This window comes from Agelaius phoeniceus, chromosome 5 (assembly GCF_051311805.1).
Source record: "Agelaius phoeniceus isolate bAgePho1 chromosome 5, bAgePho1.hap1, whole genome shotgun sequence".
NCBI lineage: Eukaryota > Metazoa > Chordata > Aves > Passeriformes > Icteridae > Agelaius > Agelaius phoeniceus.
Genome location: NC_135269.1, coordinates 5449794 through 5473377, shown reverse-complemented (window position 1 = coordinate 5473377; position 23584 = coordinate 5449794). Strand labels below are relative to the sequence as shown.

General features: G+C 47.3%; 1 protein-coding gene across 1 annotated transcript in view; it reads right to left on the bottom strand.

The window, feature by feature from the left end:
- CACNA2D4 (calcium voltage-gated channel auxiliary subunit alpha2delta 4) overlaps positions 1-23584 on the bottom strand; it is a 121429-nt gene that overhangs the window by 57589 nt on the left and 40256 nt on the right. The window contains exons 19-26 of the mRNA XM_077178189.1: positions 20530-20591; positions 19776-19843; positions 19615-19660; positions 18053-18150; positions 15796-15889; positions 14747-14842; positions 12560-12687; positions 8572-8652 (exon numbers count right to left, since the gene is read on the bottom strand). Coding sequence (XP_077034304.1) covers positions 8572-8652; positions 12560-12687; positions 14747-14842; positions 15796-15889; positions 18053-18150; positions 19615-19660; positions 19776-19843; positions 20530-20591 — 673 coding nt within the window. The remainder of the gene's footprint in view (positions 1-8571; positions 8653-12559; positions 12688-14746; positions 14843-15795; positions 15890-18052; positions 18151-19614; positions 19661-19775; positions 19844-20529; positions 20592-23584) is intronic.

Below are 23584 nucleotides of genomic sequence, written 5' to 3'. Positions count from 1 at the left end.
TTCTGACCTCTAAGGGAGGGCAGGACTAGGCAAGGCAGCCTTCTTTTCTGTCTGCCTTTTTTCCATTCCACACAATCTCTCTGCAGAGCCAGCTTAAGCAGCTGCTTGTTGTCACAGACAGATGGAGGGCAAGAGAATTGGGATCCTCACAGGAACGGGGGCTTCACACTGTCCCCAAAAGCTGAACTGCTCCCTCCCCACACTCCAGACTTTGCACTGCTGCCTGTGAAGGCAGTGCCATGAGTCAACACCAGAACAACCTCCACACATTGGGCAGCAGAGTGTAGAGGCGCCATCTAACCAGAATTATCTGTGATCCTGTGAGTGGGGTTTCTGTGTCCCAGTGAGGGAAAGGAAGAAAAGAAAAAGGTCTTTTGAAGGGAAAGGGATGGCAGCCAGAGTCCCATTACAAAACCTTATGATAGGGAGATCTGTGCCTTAGGTGAGAGGTAGGGCAGGAGAAAAAGAATTCAGTATGAGTTTGGTGGCTAAAAGAATGTATCTTATGAGGAGGCTGGAGCTGTACTCAGATCTGCTAAGATTCTGTGGTTCTCACCCTGCAAAACTTGTCTGCTTCTGCCTTGGTTGAATTTAAGCTACACCATCATACATTTCCTATAACCTTCTCTGCTGTGATATTTACCATTTTCATCCTCATATCTACAGAACTGCTCCTTTTTGGCATCTTCTGACATGGCTTTGCTCCTCTGCTGAACTATAGGTGCTAAGAGCTCAGGACATCAGATATACCTGTGCTAAGGCTATAGACAACAACATTTTACCCTCTGCACTTTGCATAAAAGACATGGGGCGCTGGGGGGACAGGTGTGAGCAGGGTAATGAACTGGCCTTGCATTCACACAGATTTAGGTGGTGTCAGGGGTGCCAGTGCCACTTGCTTGGCAGCCTGTGGATCTTCACACAGCTTCAAATGAAGGTCCTGCACCATTCATTACCTTTACTTTGGCAGTCCCCCTAAATACCCACTGTCAGTCCCCCCATAATACTTATTGACAGCCCCTGCACACAGGGTAAGACTCCATGGCCACAGGGATCAGCCCTGCACCTACCTGGAAAACATCACAGACAGGAGGAAGTGCCAATTTGAACTCTGTGGTTCTGAGTGTCTTGTCCCCAGCGAGATGGGAGCCCAGGGATCTCACAACACACTGCAGAGCAGCTCTTTATGTATGCAGATACACACATGCATGCACAAATCACCTCACACATCATTTATCCACACATCCAATGCACTCCCACGAGCACCCCTGGGTGGGGATACAGGGCCCTGCTGATGCTGGGTAGGCAGGAGTTAATGGAAGAGAGAGGCTGGGAAGGAAATTAAAAGCAAAAAAAAGTTGAAAGCCCAGCACATGATCCTTCTCCTATCACATCTGTGAATTCTGGAGCACAAGAGTAATTGTCTGCAATGAGTCAGACCAAAAGGCACAAGGTAATGGTTGCTATGGCAACCTGTGCACTGCTCTAATTCGGCTCGGAATTAAAATTATATCAAATAATTTGCAAGCAAAGGCAACATGGCAAGGGCGCTGGGTGCCAATCTAAAAAATCCAGCTATATGCAAGTCTCTCCTGAGTCAGTGTCAAGGGCTCTTTTCACTCCAAGAGTGACAGCCATGGCAATCAGTGGAGCTGTAGAGGCAGCAGTGATGGATAACCTTAGGCAAGAAGATTTCTGCTACACACGGGCAAGAATGGGGTCCTGGGCTGGAGCTCCAGCCTGGAACGGGCGATACAGGGATAGATGCCTCACCAGACCCTAAATGGGAAAACTCATTGCTCACAATTTTTTGTTGGGGTCCCACTGAGAAAATTCCCTGAAAGGGCTGGTGAGGGCAGGGCCTGGACACAGGAACCTACCCACAGGGTCTGTGCTGGGGGCGAAGCACTGCCTGAAAGGGCTGAGGAAGGCAGGGCTCACTCCCTTAGAGCTTTTTCCCTGGTAAGTGGTGCAGTGTAAGAAGTCAGGCACTCAGCAAAGACTACAAAGAAATATTTACTCTACAGAACTGGCTATTGTCTTCAGTTGTTCCCCAGACAAGGACTCCTCCCAAGGCAATAGACAATGTCTGCACACACAGGGGGGAGGCACGGTCCCCATGCTGAAGATCTCACAGCCTATGCAGACCGCACAAACACCCTGGAAGAAAAGGAAATTGCTAAGGTCTAGCCAGGGTGAGAAGAATGCCATGAAAGATCCCTCACATTACTTTTTTTAGCATTCTTTTGAGGTCAAAATAGACTTATTTGTCCCTTTTGTCCCCAGTTACTATCTGTGCATGGAGACATCTAGCTGGAGTTCTGCAGGCAGATGTTGCTCTCTCTCCTGTTCACTGAGCTGGCTGGAGGATAATCAGCTCTGAAAAGGGAACCATGTGGCCCCAGCACTGATGCCAAACCCTGACGAAAGGCAAAGTTTGTAAGACCAGAGCCAGCGCAAAATAACGCAACCACCTCACTATTGTCTGGCTCATGGAACAGCTTGTGTGTGCCCTGGAAACACCCCAGAAAGCAGCCTGGGTGCTTACAGGTGTCCCCCAAGGCTCAGTGTGCAAGCAGAATGCAATGAGTGGCAGGCAGGCAGATGGGGGGGATGAAGAGTGCAAGAGATGCTTGGCACCCTAACATGGACACTGACATCTCAACCCTTAGGCCAGCCAAGTGTGTACCCCCTGGTAACAGCCTCCAGACAGATGTGCTGAGAGGTGGAGAGGGCACAGCTGCTGGTGGCACTAAAACCAGCAGTATTTCTGCCATAGGAGTGTTCCTAACACTTCCCATGACTCATTTCCAGGGCACGGCCTGTTCAGATGGCTCTGATTTTGTTGGATCAAACGGATGCGTGAGAAACCGCTCGGGCTTTGGGGATTGCCAGAAGGGGCTGGCGTCAGGCAGAGACCAGACACAGCAGGTGATGGGCTAAAAATGAGTTGTCTTCCTTCTTTTTATCCATCATAAATGCATGCCAGGGGGACCATGATTTCCATAAAGGCACCTGGTGATGCCTCAGGGACTCACAGAAGTCTCTGCACTGAGATAACTTTGGCACAACCTTCGGCACAAAAAGAGGGACAGCACTCCTTCTGAATACTGCAGTACACATTCAAGAGATCAGCTATCCTCATATTTCAAATGGGTATCTTAATGCTGCTTTCTGAACAAGCCTAGTGAAATAATTTTAATTCTCCAGTTTATATGCAGCTATTTCCATGGAAAAGGTGCTTATGCTATTAGAGCTTATTTCCATGCATTTTAACAGCTTCTACTGGTGCTACTGTCACTTTCCAGAGAGAAGGTTGAAATGTTTTATCCATCCAAACAACAAAACTGTAGGAATATGGCATTGTGTGCAGATTAGCTTGAAAAGATGCCACAGCAACAGTCCTGCTGAAAAAGCCACCTGCACCTCCTGTTCCTGCTTGCTGGTAGCAGACAGCAGGTAGCCAAAATTGGAGACCAAGGAAGAGATGGAGAGACATCAAGCTGGCCAGGAATTGCTCTTCAAATTAAGAGCTTCCATCAGACTGACAGAGGCTGGATTTTAAGCAGAGGTAAAATGGCAAAATTACTTACCATTACCTACTTTTCAGACTGATAGGTTTCAAATTCTTTTGAAAAAAAAAAATTTTTTTTAATCTGCTCCTGCTGTGAGTACAGAGCTTTTCTGAAAATACTGGTCTTGATAACTCAGTGTCCCAAAATTCTGTCTTTAAAACAGAGACAACATTTCTCTTCTCTGCCCCTGGTTTGAGCTTAACCAGAGCTCTCCCCAAATACATCTGCATGAATTGCTGGTGTCATGAGATAATGATTTCACTGTGGTCCAATAACTGCTGGTAAGAGCAGCTACTTCCAATATCAACAGAGGAGAGAAGTGCTGTGTAAAATAAACTCTCATCTCCCAAGTGCCCATTTGGATTCTTTTTCTTGGGCACCATGTGCATGGCCCATTGTCTGTTTGCCATCCCTGCCACATGGCAGCCATGGACCTGACCCTACCTGTCTCTGCTGGGACTGGCAGCCAGCTGACAGCCCCAGAAGCTGAACAGCCAGAAGGTCAGGCAATGAAAGAGACGTCATCCACAGCCCAAAGTGACAGCTGAACTCCTGCACAGATTCCAGCAGTTTCACTCAGGCTTTAAATCACAAAAAGCTTCTGTCAGGAACTCCATGTGATTTCTGCCTTGCAGCCTGAGAACCAGAAAGCCTCAGGCTACTGACTCAGGGGAGGGAGCAGATGACAGTGCTATCTGGGGCAGGACATGGCTTGGGGAGAATGCCATCCCCATTCCTTATTTCTCATTTCCAACGGAGTTAGTGTGCGTGAAAGGTACTGGACTGACATCCCAGGAGAACAGCTGCCTTCTAATTAATTATAATTAATCATCCAGGCATTACTTAATGTTTGCATAGTGCTTTGAAGTGCCAAAGCACAATATAGCAGGTAGATAATATTCATTCCAAGAAACAGGTATAGTCAAGCCAGCGTTGCCTGTGTGGCTTCCCACCAAAGAGACCACACCAACTCAGCTCACACAGGTGTACCCTGCCTTAGCTCCTCCAAGAAATCTGTGTGTACTCTGAACCCCTTGTGCACCTCTCCCAGGCCCATGGGGGAAGGACAGGATGGATGAAAAGGGGTGAGGATAGGGCAGGGCAAAGGACACTTCCTTTCCCTCCTGAATTTGGCCACCTCTCCACCTGGAGTGTGGAGTAGCATCTCTAATGGCAAGAGGAGCAGCTTGGACTCCCTCTCAAACCCATTCTGGGATTTCCCACTGAGCTAAGACAGACTGAAATGGGAGGAATGAGGCCTTTGTGCTTCCCCCTCCATCCCTTCTCTCAGCCCTCCAGACTACAGCTCTCTAATTCCATCTGACTGCTCCCTCACTCCCTGACAGCAGCCAGGCTTGTGTCATCTTCCTGGACATTTGATTTTACCAGTTTGCCTTACTCTGCCCTGGCCATGGACTGCCATTCATCTGCCAGAAAAAAGGGGCCCAATGCTGCCTGTAACTGGCATTCTCCCCATGGGGGCACTGGGGGTGCTCCCTCCCCATGAACATGGCTGTAAATCCTGCAGCTTAATTTTTCCCTGCATGCATAGTGAACATTTCAAAGTGCTTACAAATCCCCTCAAGCACCATCAAGTCAAACAAGTGACAGTAATGATCAGTGGCAGAATGACAGGCCAGTTCATACCACTTGTTCTTTTACAGGGGCACTTAAAAAGTCTCTGTTGTTCCCCTTTTACAGAACTGTAGCTGCATTTATTCAGAAACTACAAATCTTCACAGATATTTGGTTTTCTGGGAACCAGTGCTGGGTACCAAACTTCTGCTAGTATGACTAAATTACCATGGTATCAATCCCAGTAAGGGCTGATGCCATCAGAATAACAATAACAACAATCTGCATCCCATTCTGCTTTGATTGCCTCTTGTGTGCCTCCACACTCCCTCCCCTTCCTTCACCCATCTCCTGTACCCAGGATGGTGATGCAGCTCTGTCCAGCATCATTTCTGCTGCAGCCCCTCACAGTCCCCTAGAATCTAGTCATTCAGGATAATTGCATTACTGTGAGGGGAAAGGAAGTGAGATTACTTACTCTCTAAGCTGACACCCTCAAGTGAAAAATAATATTTCAATTGGTAGTGTGACCACAAGTTATCGCCCTTTCTTAAAAATGACTACTAGATGAAAGATTCAGATGATGAACCTTAGTCACTACTAGAAAAGCAAATGGTAATATTGCACTTTTCTCCTCCCTGAACACTCCCCACAAACATAAACTGACACCCAAGCCAGCACATGGAACCTACCTCAGCAAACCCTTGCACTCCTGCTGAAGTCAGTGGAGGCTACAGCTGGGGACATGAAGAACCTGGACCCTCTGGGTGATAGTGTTTGCCCTGATGCTATCCTTTATCCCACCCATACCATGGATCAGAGATGGGCTGTTTTCATCAAAGCATAAGAAACCAGGAGTGAAGAACACCCACCATGTGTGAGAGTAGCAGAAGATGCTTGTGGCCAGGTCACCTAATGTACCTGCTGGGGACAGGGACCGTGGTACCTTTAAGGAACAAAAGCAATTGGAAATGCATTTCTCTGTCTCAGCTTCAGTGATTGCCAGTGAGAAAACTGGTTCTGCATCATTTCCAAAAATGACAGATTTTTCACCTTATTGTTATTGTTTTAAAATATGGTTTTGTTTCCCTATCCTTTGCTGTTTCCTCCACCCTCTGCAAAGGATCCTGCCCTTTCACAGCATGTCCACACAGACAGTATTCAGCATAACTGAGTGGGTGGAAATCTCCACAGGGGTTGTGGAAAGTGCTGCTGACAGAAGAGAAATGGCTCTGTCAGGGCCAGATCCTCCTGCTACTTGTTCTTGCTCCAGTGCTTCCACTGAGAAGTTTCCTTCCTTGAATTTATGCTGAGAGCCAGATTGTCCTGGTTTCAGCTAGGGTAGAGTTAATTTCTTCTCAGCGGCTGTTAGAGTGCTGTGTTTTGAATTCATAATGAGAATGTTTTGGGTTTTTGCTAAGTGCTTATCCTAAGTCAAGGGCTTTTTGCCTTGTCTCATGCTCTGCCAGTGAGGAGCTGAACAAAGGAAACTGGAAGGGACCATAGCTTGGACAGGTGACCTGAACTGACCAAAGGGACATTCTACACCACAGAACATCATGCCCACTACAGAAATGGGAGGGAGTTACCCAGAAGAGGGACCAGTCTGGGTTTGGGAAGAGAGGTCTGGCATGGATCAGTGGGTGGTGAGCAATTGCATCTTGCATTGCTTATTTTTCCCTAATATTATTATTATTTTTAACATCATCATCATTTACCATTATTATGGTATTTTCCTTAATTTTCATTTATTAAACTATTCTTATCTCAAACGGAAAGCTTTACTTTGATTCTCCTCCCCAGTCCACCAGGGTGGAGGGGTGAGTGGCTGTGTGGTGCTTAATTTCCAGCTGGGCTTGAACCACAGAACAGATGAACTGCTTGTGTGTCTCTGCTCTAACCCACAGGTCAGGAAAGGCAAGGAAAAAGATCATGAAAAACAAGCTTCTTTAAAAAAAAAGTTATTTTCTCCTCTCAAAATAATGCTTAGAAAAATGTTTCAGTGCTGTACAGAGGCCCTTGGTGCTGTTTCAATGCTCTTTCATTTTCTGCTGGGTACAACAGAGTCAGCTGGTATCAGTTTTGGGAGCAGTTTCTATCATCCAAGCACCTATTAATGTGAACTTGCTGAAACCATCTCTGTTCACAGGTGCCTCTGGGCAGACTTCATAATAATTTTCTGGCTTTGAGCATAAGAGTGAAATGTTCTGTTTCATAACACTTCCTTCACCTTGTAAGTACTTTCTCAATGCCCAGGTGATAACTAAGGAGTATCACTGTCAGCTAGAACTTACTGAAATCCTGGAAACTAAGGAATGCTTCATCAGATGAAGCATTAATTTGCTATAGTTTCACTGACTAGTGGTATTGAAGAACATTCCCTGTCTCCTACCCAGCCTGGGCAAATGCAATGGCAGACTGTGATCTGAAGGTATCTGCTGTATGGCCTCCTGCCTATCTGCTTCTCTCTACGGGTGGCCCTGTAACAAAGCTGTTGTTTGGTGTGGTGTCCATTCTGTCAGTCATTCCTTCCACCATGTAAGGCTCCAATAGCACTAACCATTCCTTCCCAAGAAGCTCTGCATCACAGCATATAATAACAACTCCATTACCTGTTCCATCAGCCTCTTCATAATAACAACTCCGTTACCTGTTCCATCAGCCTCTTCCTTAAGTCACTGTTTGCAGGTCTAAAACAATTTCCATGGAGCCACATCTTCTCTTACCCCAGTATTCCTATGCTGAGTGGTTAAGTTGGATATGGTGCCAGGGTTACTCATAATGGTTTGTTTTGGTAAATGCCTGCTCTGTTTTGCTTCTAAGTTCAATGCACTTCCATAAAGGCTGAAGCAATAAGTACAGAAAATGATAAATCTTCAAAAGCTTTGGGGTTCTGTTGGAAATAATGTGCTACATGAATTTTCCAAAAGGAGATTCAGTCTAGTGAAGGTCTGCAAAAATGAGTTTAAAGCTCAGATCAGCAATAAGTTTGGCAATCTATAGTTCTGAATTGAAGTTCTAGCAACATGCCCATTCCACCAGAAGTTATTTTTCATTTGAGATAACAACAGGTATGCACAAATATGAAGCTGTTCCAAAGCCAAAAGTGTTTCCTGCAATGTTTTAAACCTGCACAGACTTCCCAACCGACTCCTGCTCCAGAGAAAGAGTCTCAATCCACAAATTCACCAGCACTGGAGATGGGAAGCTTCCATTCAAGCAGCCCATTTCCCTTTCAGAAGCCTATCAGCCATTCAGTGCCTGCTCCATTATTCTCTGTTGAGCCTAGTTCTCAATACCACAAGCTATTGTGGCTCCTGTCACTTCCCTTGAATGACAAGCTAACAGCTCTCAGCTCCCACACCCAATGCAAGATGCAGCCATTTCATTCAAGATAAAAAGAGAAACCAGAATGTCCTACCTGCAGCAATTCCCATCTTCCCATCCACAGACACAGACACGGCCGTGCTCACTGTCACCACTTTTGGCAGGCCACCCCCCTCTGTCAAGACACAAATACAGCAGGCTTGGTTAGCTCACACCCAGAGAGGAATAAAATGCAGCAAAACCAGCTTGCCCCCACATTTTCCCATCCAGGACAGTTTGTACATATTCCTCAACTCTGAAACATCCCAGAATTTTGAGGGCTGCATCTTTCAAGACACAAAAGCAGCCTAATGGGCTATGAGCAGATTTTATTTTTCTCTTCTTTATGGCTCATTATAAAAGTGGCATCCTCAACATAAAGGAAGTGTCTCCAAGGCTGGATGGGGGGGGATTTGAGCAACCTGGGCTCAGGGAAGACATCCCTGCCCACAGCAAGGGGTGTGGAACTAAGAGACCTTTAAGGTCCCTTTCAGCCCAAAATGTTCCATGATTCTGTGATAAAATGTGGAGGACTGGCCTCCTTGATTTTGAGCATGTAGAGCTTCTCTTAGGCCAGAGAGCTGTTCTGCTCAGTGCACCATCTAAACCCTGTAGACAGAGGAGAAGCAGGACAGGTAATTCTGACAACACCTGCACACCAAAGGCCAGGCTTATGTCTAAGCCTTACCCAAGCCAGGCCAGCACTACAAACTGCAGACACAGCAGCTTCCAGAACACACTCCATTTTAGAAACAAAGCCTTCTGGGATTTTGTTGCCTAAACTCTCTTATGCCCCAGGGTCTCCCAGTTATCCTTGAGCTGCTGCTTTAAGCATCCTGTAGGTCCTGTGACACATCTGCCAGCCCTGTGCAGATCTCTGAGCTCCCATGGGGCATTTAAAATCACATGGCTGGCTAGGCTCAAGCAACTGAACTCCATCTCTCTTGTCAGGGCAGTTGTTCCAGCCTGCAATTTTCCATGTGGCAGATTCCATTTCTATATATTTTTAAGTGATTAGATTAGCTTCAGCTGGGGCACCTCTTTGGGAACTGCCAGGGGACAGTTTAAAGGCCAGTCTGATTGATGTAGTCTGCACCTGGTTCCCTCCTTGCATGCTCTATGGAAATCTCTTCCTTAGACAGATGGGTCAGGGATTCTTTCCTTCCCCACAACTCCAGCATTTGTTACTGCTTTCCATGTCTGCCTTCACCATTATAGGTGTGTCCAGAGCACAACTCAGTGCCTACCACAACTTAGCCTCACTATTAGGCTCTCACTATTTTTATTTTTTGATCAAAGCCAGATTAACCTGCTCAAGTGTGTCAAAAGCAGTAAAACCTTTGTGAATTAAACATTCAGCTCACATACCTTGAGCACAATCCTGCCTTTATGGTTGTCCTGGGTTGGCTATATCATGCTTGTATCCCCAACTGTCTGTTCTGTATATGCTGGATAATAAGTTTTGCACCTTTGAGACTGGTTCCAAGGGCAAAGGGGGGAAAGAAGAAGCATGGAGTTTGGGGGACTGCACTCACTCCTCCACATTCCTGCTCCTGGACTGTGTTGCTGCAGTATGGACAGACAGCAGGACAGGGCTCTCCTTTGCTTTTAGCTAGATTTTAGCTAGCTGAGGCAGAGAAGTTCCCTGCACTGTGGTTTTTGTTTCTCTTGGAGCTGTTTAACCCTGCTCTGGACAGAACACCCAGCAGAGCACCGGCAGCTCCAGCTGTGGGCACCGGGCCGGGCCTGGGCCGAGGCATTTCCAGCACTGGAGGGACTGATCAGAGACTGAGTGAGCTGAGCTACTGCCCACCAAGGGACCTGCTGAGTTTGTCAGCTCTTTGGAGCAGCAAGAGGTTTTACTGTTTATTATTGCCTTTTTTTTTTTTTTTTTTTGTGCTGATGAATCCTTTGCCCGTTAAATTAAAATTTGACTGTTTTTTCCACTTTTCTCCAAGGAAATCTTTTTTTTCTGGAACCAGTTGTGAGAGGGGCCACTTGAATTTTCTTTCTAGAGGAAATCCCTTTAGAGGTTTTCTCCCAAATTTGCCCTAAACCAGGACAATGTGAATCTCAAATGGCTAATTTGAGGATGGGACAAAGAAGCAAAATATACTTAGGGTCTCTATGAAAAAAATCCCACCTAACACATGAAAAATCTGGGTTGCAAGAACAGTGCTACTTGACATGCAGAGGCTTCCCTGCTGTCCTTTTATTCTGAGACTTCTGGACACTGGAAGGAGGTGCTGTGCATAAATGATTCTGATGACCTGCAGTCACCTCCTGCTGGTTTCCTCCCCAACAGAGAGCTGTTGGGGGTTTTCCTTCTTAGGTGATTAGAAGCCCATCTGCCATGAAAACCTCCTGCCACAGCAGGGGACTTGTGGAAAACATGAAAAGAGGACTTCAGCATCTGATTTAATAAGAAACTGGGTGGCCTATTTTGGCTAAAATGTGGGACAGCCCTGCTTCATCAGATGTCAAGGAAGGGCCTGGACTCTGCTTTATAGTAAACCACTGTCTCAGAAGCACTGGGAATTATTTCCTGGCTCTTCCCAGGCAGTCTCTCTGAGCCCAGCTGGTCATCCCTAAACACTAATAATCTCCTTTACAATTTAGGGCACAAGGTCTTCAGGGCCAAGCGCTACTTCTTACAAGGTGCCTGCAGGCACCAGGTTTCCAGGTGAGTGGGGTTCTGGACTTGATTTAGGCTTCTGACCCATGGCCATGTAACACAAAGAACAGTGCCAGCTCCTTGTCTTCAGTCTTTATCCAAAACTAGTTGTGACTTCTAAGAAAGACACAGCAAGCCACAACCACAGTGTTTAGCCAGCAGTGACACTGTGGCCTGGGAATGGCTGCCCTAGGAAGTCCCACGGGATGGCACTGCCTGGTTTTCCAACCCACGCTCTATTCCAAAGAGCAGATGCCATGGCTTGCAGGGGAGTGAAAGGTCCCTCCTGCCATCTCTCCCCCTCTCTCCACACTTGCTTTTTAAGTGAGATGTAAGGGTGTTGGGGAGAAAGAGGCTTTTGTAGGTTTTGAGTATTTTCTCTTTCCATTCCTTTCCCTATACATCCTGGTTCATCTCTTGCCTCCCAGGCTGGTTTCTTCTCTTTGCTACTTGCTTTCCCACCCACCAGACTCCCACCACTGTGCCACAAAAAGCTTTAACAGCTACAGTGCTGAGCACTGTGACAGAGATGGAGAGCTGGGGGCCAGGGAGGAGCACAGAGGGGCTCTTTGCCTTGTGTGGAGGAGTCTCACATGAATATTTTGTTTTGCTTGTTTGTTTTTAGGCTCTTTTGCTCTCTTCCAGCCTTTGAGAAGGTCCTGGCTGGCCCTGCATATTCACAGGAATATACAGGAACCAACACCTTAAGCAAGAGATATTGAAAAGCCACTCCTTGCTTTCCTCTAGTGTTTGAACTTTGCTGTGTGGGACACCAATGCTGTGGAACAGCCTTCCTTCTCCACCCTTTTCCTCCACTATCTTCTATAACAAACCCATCCTTTCCTGTCATGGAAAGTGGTGATGGAAAAAATGACACCCTCTGAACTTAGACTTCCTGACTGTTGGCTGGTCCCTCACCAGTGCCAGCTGTTACTGCCATCCAGCAGGGCTGATGTTGTTCCCTCCCAAGCCTGGCCACATCTCTGTGTTTCCTTCCTTCTGCAATACCTCTCCTGTTCCCTTCTCATGTTTCGTGTGTATTCCAGCCCCACAGGTACCTTGTGCTCCCCCAGCTCCCGCCTCTCTACACCTTTCCATCTACCCAAGCCCTGCATTTCCATTTCCATCCTTCTCCTCCTCTGTAGCCCTCAGGCATTGCTCATTCCTGACTGCTTTCCTCACACCTTGTAGCTTCATCTTTCAGCATCTTGGCCATGAGCTCTGTGCCCCTCACTGGTGCGAAGGTAACACCAAGAGGGCAGGTCCCAGCGCTTCCCACTAGGCGGGAGCTAGCGTGTGGGATGCGAGGTGTGAAAAGAGCTTTTTTCTCCTTCCCTCTGTCTGCTCCGTGTTTAGCCTGGGGGGTTACCTGATTCATCCTCTGAGACAATGCTGTAGATGAAGCTGCCGGGGGGATGCTCGGCCGCCCTGCGGTACCACAGAGGGAAGTGGTCCATGGTGAAGATGCTTTCCTTGTCCTTCTGCGTCAGGAATTTCCTGCCGGGAGAGAACGCGTTGCTCACGGAGCTCTCCTCAGGGCAACGCAGTGGGACACCTGCGGCAGGGCGCATCGCCCACACCCCACCACCCGGGGTTTTAATACGGGCGAGGTCAGGCGGTGTTGCCGCTGTCCCTCCGGGGCAAGGCCGGGCTCTCCCTCGCTCCTGAGGGGCGGCCGCGCCGGCCGCGCCCGCCGCGCCTCCCGCGGACGCCGCCAGGTGCCGCTGTTGGCCCGGGCCAGGCCCGCGGCGGCGGCCCCGGGCGGGCGGTGGGGCCGGGGCGCCCGCGGGCTCTGAGGGCCGGGCAGGGCAGGGCCGGAGGGAAGCGGGCAGCACTGAAGGGTTACCGGGAACGACAGCCCGCGAGCAGCGCCGCAGTGCCGGGGGAGCAGGTGGGCGAGGGAAGCACAGGTGCTTGTGGCCATTAGTTACTGCAGGGGATGGGGAGCAGGTGAGGGAAGGGGATTAGGCAGTGTCCTACAAAAACAAACCACACACCCCAAACATAACTTTACACAACTGTGTGTAAATGCTCATCTCTTCAGGAGATGCTCAGAGCAGAGACCTCATAGCAACCTTCCAGTATCTGAAGGGGGGCCACTGGGAAGCTGGAGAGTGACTCTGTTAGGAACTGCAGGGATAGGGCAAGGAGAAATAGGTACAGACTGAAAGAGGGGAAATTTAGGTAAGATAGCCAGAACAGGTTGCTAAAGGAGGTTGAGGATGCCCCAGCCCTGGCAGTGTTCAAGGCCAGGCTGGATAAGGCCTTAAGCAACTTAGTCTAGTGGGAGGTGTCTCTCCCCATGGCAGAATGGGTTGGGAACAGGTGATCTTAAAGGTCCATTCCAATCCCTCAACAAATTCTATGATTCTGTGGTTCCCAGAGAGGCAGGAACTGAAGTGCTTGAGCAAAGAGATGCTTCTGAAAGCAAGAGGATGTGTCCTGGGAGCATGACAAGACAGGCAGTGGGTGCTCAAGCGAGACCTCATAAAAATCAGGTCATTTGCTTCCCTGGAGGTTCATACAGCTTGCCTGGAAAATCCCTTTGTTTTCAGACTCTTGTTTTGCTGTATATTTTGACATAATAATTCCTCATTTAGGATTCCTTCCTTTCAGGGGATTCCAGAAGCTCCTCCTGTGAGATATGTGGGGGTCTGTCTCTACTGTGACTGTTTGAAGCACTGAATGCTGCTCCTGATGAGCAGTGGGAATTATCACATTAGCCTCCTGCAGCACACAGCATTTCTCCCCTGTTGCCAGAGACTGACTACTCTGAGTTGTTGAGACTGCTTCAAACACATGAAGAGTGTCACTTTTCAGGCACAGCAGAGCTTGAGGATAGAACTCATGTTTGGGGAACCTGGGGACAGTGAAACAGCTGCTGAGAAGGTAATGACCACCACCCACATGGTCGCTTTCTGTTCCATCTGCTGGTGTGCCTCTGTGACCCATCCTTTCCTACAGCAGCATGCATATCCAAAATGCAAGAGAATGCAAACTACCCTTTCCATGTCAAAACCCTTCAGTGCACACATCCTTCTGCCTTGAGGGAGAGGACAAGAGAGTGAATGGGATGTGACAGATGTCAGTCACATCGCTTAACGCCTCACTGCAAGGCACTGGGATGCTGCTGCCATGTGGGCAGCGTGAGAGGCAGACCAGCATAAATCTGGGAGAGGAACTGAGACAGAAAGATCAAACACAGCCAAGCTGGAATGTGGCTGGGGCACTGGAGTGCAGAGCCTTTGCACTGCAAAATGGTCCTGGGGATATGGAGTAACTGTGGGCATTTTCTCTGTCAGCTGACTGAAGTCAGGAAATGGCTGAAGGGTTTCATTCAAATGACTGCACTTTGGGACAGTATTTTAAGAAAAACTCAAAAGGACCAGAGGAAGATGAAGGCCCCTTACTCGGATTCTGTGAATCAGCATTAATGCCATCAAGGTGTTGCTCCTTTCTATTCTGTCTCCCCAAAAGCATTTCTAAGGGTGGTGGTGGTTTCATGCTGGCCCTCCAGAGACAGACAGAAACCCTGTAATGCAGCTTAGGGACTTACTTGTTGGAAATCTTCTCAGAGCCCACATACAGGGCACTCCTCATGAGCCCAGCCCGAGTGCCCAGAAATGCCATCTCAATGCCTGCCTCAGTATCCCTGTGGAACAGAAATACACAAGCAGAAGCAAACAGTTCTCACAAGAACAACCATGATCCAGGGTGAGGGCCTTTCAAACTTGAAGCCACATCTGGAGACCTGGTCCCAAGTTCATTTGCAATATAACCCATTTACACCAGGAGTGATAGTGGCTCCTCCCTGCTCATGGCAACAGGGGACAACTGGCTGACAACTGGCAGGTTTAAGACTTGTGCTCAGATTTAAACCTTTGAAGTCTGCTTATTTCATTCTCTTTTAAGTAGGCCATAAGCTCCTCTGCCCCTGCTAGCTCTGCTCCAGGCTACTCTCATGAGGCTGAAGTGCAGGAGAGGAATTGCAGAAGGAGAATGGCTGGATCAGGGATGCAGAGAATGGCCAGGGTAGCAGAATGTGACTAAAGAGGGTGTGTCGGTGTAGCTATTTAAAAGCTGTGCTGATAACTGTGTGTCCTTAGCAGGATTGTCACTGGCTCAGCTTCTGTTTGTGTAGGGATGCAAGGAACTGGAACTGGGACAGGAGTCCAGTGGCCATGTATATCAGTAAGCAGCACGTTGTCTGCTGAAAGGAGATCTGTGTGACATGATACAAGACACCACAAGCAACAGGTGCCTCACTGGAAATAATAAAATACAAAGTTGTTTACTGAAGCCAGTCTGTCCACTATCTTCCTGAGGTTCAGTCTGGAGGTACCACCAATAGAGACAATACCAATCTCTTTTCTCCACTAGAAAAACCTTCACCAAACTAAAGACTCTCCCAAGGTGGCCCAGCTTACTGGAGTTCACTCCTGAGAGACACTTTTCAAGCTATTTCTAAAGCTATTGAGCTATTTCTATCAGCTTTTGGAGCTATTTCTACAGTTTCTTGTATGCTGTGCAGAAGTTTGTGACTATTTCAGGCACTGCATAAACCCATAGCAGTGTTCTATCCATATTTATGTCTCCTACACTTACAAGGACATGTTGAGGGCCAGTGTTGTCCAGTAGGCCTCCATGGGGGCAGTGACCACTGCATCAAACAGCACTTCCTGGACCAACTCCTCATCACCTAAGGAGAAAAAAGAACAACAAAAATCAGGAGAGAAAGACATGTTTTTCCCTAGATGTTTTAGGGAGTCCCTTGGTAAGGAGCATCTGCCTGTCCAGGACAATGGATCAATGTGGCACAAAAAAGAGGGCTCCTAATTACAGGGCAGAGAAGAGGTCCTAACACCCTGGATGGTGGAAAAAACACAGGAGCAGATGTTATAGCCAAGATCACAGAATTACAGAATCAATGAGGTTGGAAAAGACCTCTGAGATCATCAAGTCCAACCTATGACCCAACACCACCGTGTCAACCAAACCACAGCACTGAGTGCCACGTCTTTCCTTAAACACCTCCAGGGATGGTGACTCCACCACCTCCCTGGGCAGCTGTTGCAAAAACTGATCACCCTTTCTGTGAAGAATTTCTCCCTAATGTCCATAATCATCAGACCAGTTACCCTGCAAACTCTGAGGAAGTGTGGTGCCCAAACAAGTGTGGGCAAGTGAGAGGCTTTCAAATGAAGTTATTCATTAGACTGTCACTGGAATCCTTTATTGAGCAGGCTGTCCACAGCCTTTGCCTCAAATCCCTGCCTTGACCTTCCCTCTGGGCATCCTGTAGAGAGGATACCAGCCAACACCCTCCACTCATGTAGCTCCCTTCAAAACCACTAGACACTTTTTTATGGTCTCTACTCTGTCCCTTTGCTCACTGACTTCTCTGTTAGCCCTCCTTTCTTCCTGTGAGTCACAAAACATTTTCCTGTCCTGGTTTTCACCAGATGCTCAAGCCAGTCCAGGCTACCAGTCTAATCCACTTTGCACTGGAGCTAAGAAGTGATTAGGAAAGTTCAAGGTATTGTCATGTGCCAAATGACATGCCCCAGAGCTCCATTTATTTGACCTGCTTTGTTTCTGTATTGCCCTACTTGTTTTAATCTGTGTGAACATGGTGACCATCATGTCCCAGAAATGCTCCTTTCAGTGATGGCCTAGATGGAGCCACCCCATCATTTCAGTGTTTCTGGCACTGAAACTTTCTGGGTTGATGTTCCCCAGGTGCCCCTTAATGTTTTAGCTCAAGTTCTCCCAAATTTCTTTCCCACAAATTTCAGGATCCTTCTCTCCATAGTTGTTGTTATTCAAGCTTCAAAATCAGACCCGACCATGAGATCTTTCCCTCTTGAGGCCCCCCATGTCTAGGATTCATGTGTTCAAGTTGTACTTGTTTTTCCTCCACAGCACTTCTAAGCCTGTATATTTCTTCATGTCAGCTCTCCTGAAACTTTCCTCCTCCCTGGCCTCTTCAAAGCATACATCTCCTCTTTCCAGCCCACTCCAAGGACAGCCAGGAGGGCTCTGCTCACATTGTGCAAGAGAGGAAGGATTAATGGATTACAGTTGATTTTGCTTTTAAGAGATTCCCATCCTTGTGCCAAAAGTTTGAGCCTCTGAGGTGCAGCCTTACATACAAAAGCTTGTACTTGGCACAACTGAGGGGGTTGAAGGACATCCTAAAACCAAACTGCTGTAAGGAATTCCTGTGCACAGCTGGCCATCTCTGCCCCCATAGAGATCCCACTCTTCAGTGGTGCTCTATCAGCTGCAGGAGAATGGGACCTGCTGCAAGGGATGAGCAGCAGGGGGAGCAGGAAAGATAATAATCCTGTAACCATTTTTTTCTCTTGGATCAGTTACCTGTTGTGCTTGGAAAACAAAATTAATAATCCTTGTTCTGAAAAAACCCATCTCTCCAGAGGGCACAGTGAGCCCTTGGAGGATGATGCCTGGTGTCCCTGGGAAACTGAGTTGTCTCAGCACTTTTCCTGGCTTCCACTGCCATTGTCCCCTCTAGGCCAGTAACTCTGTCTCAAACTCGGTGTGCAGCTGCTGCCAAGCTCCATTCAAACCTTCCACTTTCCAGTATTTCCTGTGCTGAGACCTCCAATAAGGCTGAGTTATGTGTCAGCTTTGAAATGGAAAAAATCCTCTGATGGAGACAAGGGGGTGGATCCTCAGCTCATTTCCACTTGTGAATTGATCTGGGCTTGAGTTCAGTCCTGCCTGTGTAAGCAAGTGCCACAGGGGCTCAGTCTGAGACCAAACAGTTTGTCACAGTCCCCTCTCCCTTGTGAGAGTACAGGAAAACCCCAGCAGGGCACTTGCAGTGCCTGGGACTCACATTCCAGGTCAGGCTCCTCTCCAGTGAGGAAACGGATCACAGCCTCCAGCTGGCTGAGCTTCCGGTGGTCGGGATCAATGTCGGTGATGCAGTAAATCCTGGTGGGAAGGGGAGAACAAATCCAAAAGGGCAAAGAGAAACCATGGTAAAACAAAGGCTTCTGGATGATAATAACTGTGAAAAGAAAGTCAGCAAGAAACCTTGGTCTGCAAAGTCTTCACTTTTACATTGCTGCATGTTGTGCCCACTCTAAAGCTAACAGTGTGGCTGTAAGTCAAACCCTGCCACTAAACCAAATACCAATTAAACTGACTGCTGTGCTCAGCAGGGTTGCTGTGCTCTCCAGCATCAGCTCACAACACAACTGAGCTGTTCCAAATCCTGCCAGCAGTTTCCTGTGTTATGTTGTGTAAGATGTGTACATGTGCTTGTGTAGACAATAACAGTGTGATGGAGAGACCTGAAAAGCAGAGGGTCATGTGCAACATGAGACCAGACTAGGAGCAGAAAAAATAAGAGACAGAGGAACAAAGTGTGCAATGAGGAATGATCTTGCAGTGAGATATGGTGACAACAAAAGCTGTCCCACGGGGACAGAACTGCAGGAGCCTCAGGACACAGTTTGGCAAAAGTAAAAGGATGTATTAGAAATGCTCTGTGCTATAAAAGAAACCAGTCTTCTAATCCTGCTTCCAATTTTGACTGCTCCATTGTCAGGACAAGGGAGAGGAAGGGGTTATAAGAGAGAATTAAAAGTCATAAAGGGGCTGAAAGGAGTGATTTATGAGAAAAGTCTAAGAGAAATGAATATGTAAAGTGTGGTAAGCTGACACCTGAAGTCAGGAGTAGAAGAAGGAGAAGTCGCTGTTTGTGTCTCAAATGTGCTGCTTGTGAAACTTGACAGCGTAATGAGAGGTGAGAAGGGGTGCAGGGCTGCTTGAATATAGTTATTTTGGCTTTGATACAGCCTGGGTTCATGTGACTGAGTGGGACTGAATGTTGGGTTCATGAAAACCCCAAACCTCACAGCAGTAAATGGAAAGTGCCGTGCTTCACCCTGTTTCATATCCAAACCAAGCAAAACTGTAAGTTCTGCTTGCTATTGAAATGGGGGTCATAAATCACCTCCGTGTTCACTAGAAGTTAGGTCTAGGCACAGTTCAGAAGGATGCCAACCAAAAATAAACTAGGATTTAAAAAAGCATTTCAATCTCTCACCAAGCTTGAAACAAAATTGCCTAACAGGTCTGACATAGTGTAGGTTTTTTAAGACAATTCTGAGCAATGTGAGGAGGAACAAAGTAAGTGTGAGCACAGAAGACTGAGGATAAATCTCAGCTGTTTCTTAGGAGAGGAATGTGCCAGGTCTTGGTGGGATCTCCCAAAGGAAGAGGGGAAAGTCAATTGCCTGGAGACAATCAGGTCTTGGCAGGTACAGCACCTGCACAGCACTGCTTTTTCCCTATGCCACAGAGGGTGGTGAACTCAAACCAGATTGCTGGGAACTTTGCCCAAACATCGTGACAAAGTCCTGTGTCACTGACAGGATTTCTTGCACTTACCATTCATTTGCTAAGGACAGGTCTGGCTGGAGCAGGTCATGCAAACCTGAAACCAGAGAGAACATGGAGTATTAGTGAGGAAGCAGACAGACACATAGAGGCTCTGAAGGAGAACTGGCGACATTCAGAGTGGCTCTCCTGTCCCTTTCAGATTAACCTACCTTCTTCCACTGAAGTGTTCCCCAGCAGGATGTACTCCCCGTGCCCCCTGGACAGCACAACACCCAGGCTGCAGGCAAGAAGGAAAACAGAGGGCTTGTCAGCAAGGAAAGGTGTCATTGCCTGCAGTTACAACCCTTAATGACATTAACTCCCTCCATAGCTATTAAAGAAAAGAACATCATCAGAAGAGGATTAAGTGAGATCTGATTTCAGCACAGGGGGCTAAGGAACCTGTCTGCAGAGTTATGAGGCATTGCTGGTGACAATTTTTTTGGCCAACACTGTAGGTTCAGGTCAACGATAACATTTCTCAAATCTCTGCCAGTTTTAAACAATTTCAGCTGGGGGAAAAAAACCCAACACCCCCTCCTGCCCCTCTTCCCCACAATTTCCTTCATTTGTTATTTGCTGTTTTATAATTTTCAGTGTGTAACAATGTTGACGTTTTTTTAAAGCCATACACCAGTACCATAAACCATATTCAATGGAAATGAAAATTTAAGCTGTCTTATTTCTCTGAAATAAAACAATATGCTTTACCTAAGGTATAGCTGTCAGACACTGAATTTCAGGTAAATCATAATATTCCTTTTGAATTGACCCCAAATAATAATTTAATGGCAACAGGAACAAAGAAGTCATTTATTCCTACTGCTCTACTCACGTCTTGTAAGCAATATTTATGAAGAGAAGGAACTGATCTGCTGATCAGACTTCTGATACACTGTATTGGTACCACGAGTCCTTGCTCACCTGAAGGGTGTGCCACTGATGTCCGTGAAGAAATAATCGTTGGTGAGGAAGAGAACTCGTTTCTGAAATAAGAGAATGAATGAATAAGAGAGACCCTCTGACAGAGCAAGGGCATAGTGGTGATGGAGGCCTGGGATAATGTCCCCAAGGCTGAGCAAAGCCAACACCTCACACCCTGCTAGGGCTGGCTGGAGGCTGGCATGAATGTGCAGTATTCAGCATATTCAGCACCTTGAGACTTTCAGGATCCAGGCAGCCACTCTATCTTTCCAACAAGGGCTTCAGATAAACCTTTCTTTGTTCTAGGGCTCCTGCACTGGCTGCAGGAAGGGCTGGGGGGAAGTTGCCCTCCCTCTTGCCCTCTCCAAGCACATGTGCTGGGGCCCTGCTGCTCTTCTGCTAGACACAGCAACCCTGACAGCTTTACACATCATCATCATCATCATCTCCAGCTGGAGGGGGGCTCAGGGGCAGATAGGAAGGAGGAGTGGAGTTGAAGGAGAGGCAGAATGGCAAACCTATCCTCTGCGTGGGTGGGCAGCCAGGGCCAAGTCTCCCCACTCCTGTAGGAAATGCTGATATTCCTGACATTTGCTTTCACACCAAAGTGGGACAAAACACTAGCATATTCCAATTTTGTTAAAAAAAATCAGTTAAAAAAAATTTACATTTTCAATTTGGAAAAAAAGTGCTGTTTCAAATCCAAGCCATTTTGATTCGCACACAAATATTTTTTTCAGACTGACATTTCAACTGAAGACATTTCAGATTATTGAAAGCTGCCTCAAAACTTCATCTGTTTGCCAGACTGGCCTTTTCCTGTAGGAAAGTGTTGATTTCAGTGGAACGCTTTTCCAAAGGAGAAAAGTTTCTGGAAAGTTTCTATCCAAGCCTTATGCCAGTATATGAACCCTAATATGTTTAAAATCCTAGACCCAGTCTGAGAACGAGGTGAGAGGATGTGTGTGGGAGACAGGGGAGTGAACACAGAAAACTCAGTGTTCCCCAGGGAAAGTCATGCCTGCTGTAACCTGCTTGAGCTGAGCAGCCCTGGAAGGGGAGTGAGTGAGGCACAGAGGGCTCCAGCTCCACAGTGTGCACCAAGTTTGTGCTCACTGTCCTGACAGGGATGGGGGATTATCATTAGGTGTGATGGGCATTCAGGATATTGGTAGGTGAGAAGGTGGCAGGTGGCTTAGCCCCTTTTCCCACCCCTCTCTCATGCATGGCAATTGTACTGCTGAAAAACAGGGTCTTCTGCTGGGCCAAGACCACACAGAATCACAGAATCACTGAGGTTGGAAAAGACCTCTGAGATCACCGAGACCATCCTTTGAGCTATCACCACCTTGTCAAGCAGACCATAGCACTAAGTGCCACATCCAGGCCTTTCCTGAACACCTCCAGGGATGGTGACTCCACCACCTCCCTGGGCGGTCCATTCCAATTTTTAAATAACCCTTCACATGAAGTTATTTCTCTTAATGTGCAAGATCTCCCAAAGGGCTGTGGTACCCCCAGAGAATATCACTTGGTGGTGTTTCGGTGGCTGTGGGTGGTCTGAAAGGTATTAACCCTCTCTTTTCTGATCTGATGATGGAGGCAGGGAGGCACAGAAAAGACCTGGCCACTACCTTGATACCCTTTCCTTTAGCAGGGCTTGTTCTACTCCTTTTTTCCCCCTGACCTGCCCCTCTTCTGGTGAGTGCTCAGCCAGCCCCAAGACAGCTGGAGGTACGACCCCTCAGCCATGGCATGGAAAAGAAGCACAGCCACCCCTGAGCCAAGTGGGGCTGAGGATGATCAGGCAGGACTTGGCTGCATAGCAGGGCTCAAGGGAGGAGAGCATGGGCATGTTGGCACAGTGACAGGATGGCTGACTGCCATCCCCTGCAGTTTGGGAACACATGGATTTCCAGACTGGATGCTGTGCTAGGCATCCAGGCCTGGCTGCTGCCATTACCAGAGGTTTGCCACAACTTCCACCCATGTCCTCTCTCTTGCTTTCACAGTCACAGCCCTTCTGTACACAAGCTGCAAGAGAAGGCATTTCTGCCCCTAGAACTCCCCAACAACTGCCTCCTGTATTTGCTCCTTATTTTTTCCTCTCTATCTCACTCTGTTCTCGATACCCTCCTGAAATCAATGTGGGGTATCAACATTTACATGGCTGACACAAACATTTCTATCCCCTTCACTCAGGTCTTCTCTCCACAGTCTGGGTGCCTCATTCTATTTGTTTCAAGGGCCTGTCAGCACTTTCTTTGTTTCAATGCTGCTCCGCTTCATCAGCTGGCAGAGTACAAGTGGGAATTACTAAGCTTCATTGCTGGTTTGCACTCCATGTGTATTCTGATAATAGTAAAATTGTCACAGACTCAGTCCCCTGTTGTGCTTCATAAGGCTTCCAGAGCTGCAGAATGGAACAAATAATATCTCTTTACCAAGGCTACTTTTTGTTATCTTCTTTTTCTCCTGGGTAGGGGAGCAGAAGGATGTCTCTAAAATATTGAACTAAAAGATAGCATTGGATGACTCAGAAGACTGTTACTGAGGGTGCACAAAGGGGTTAAGCTTGCAAAAGAAGCAATCTAGACCCACAAAGAATAGGTCTTGTTCTAAAACCTTGATTACTTTTCTGATAGAATAACTAAGGTAATGGATGAAGGAAATAAAGGTCATTCAATATATTTGGGTTTATATAAAGTACTTGAAACAGCTTCTCATGAACTTTTATTCCAAAAAATCAGTTAAAGTGGGCTTAAATAAGATATAGAGGGAGAACCAGCTGCAGAACTGCAAACAGAAAAACAGTAAACAACAGGCCATGGAGGGAAGAAAATCTAATGGGAGGAACAGACTCTGCCTCAGCAGCCCTTCTGTACAGGGATCTATCTGTAAGACAAAACAGAACATTTCTCTGCATACTGAAAAAAGTGTCTCAACAGCCCTTAAAATTAGAAAGGCTGGATGGAAAGGAGAAGTGGGTTTCATGTGGAAAAATGGCAACTGGAAAAAATAGCTAAGAAACACAGAATTGAGGGCGGCAGTTCCA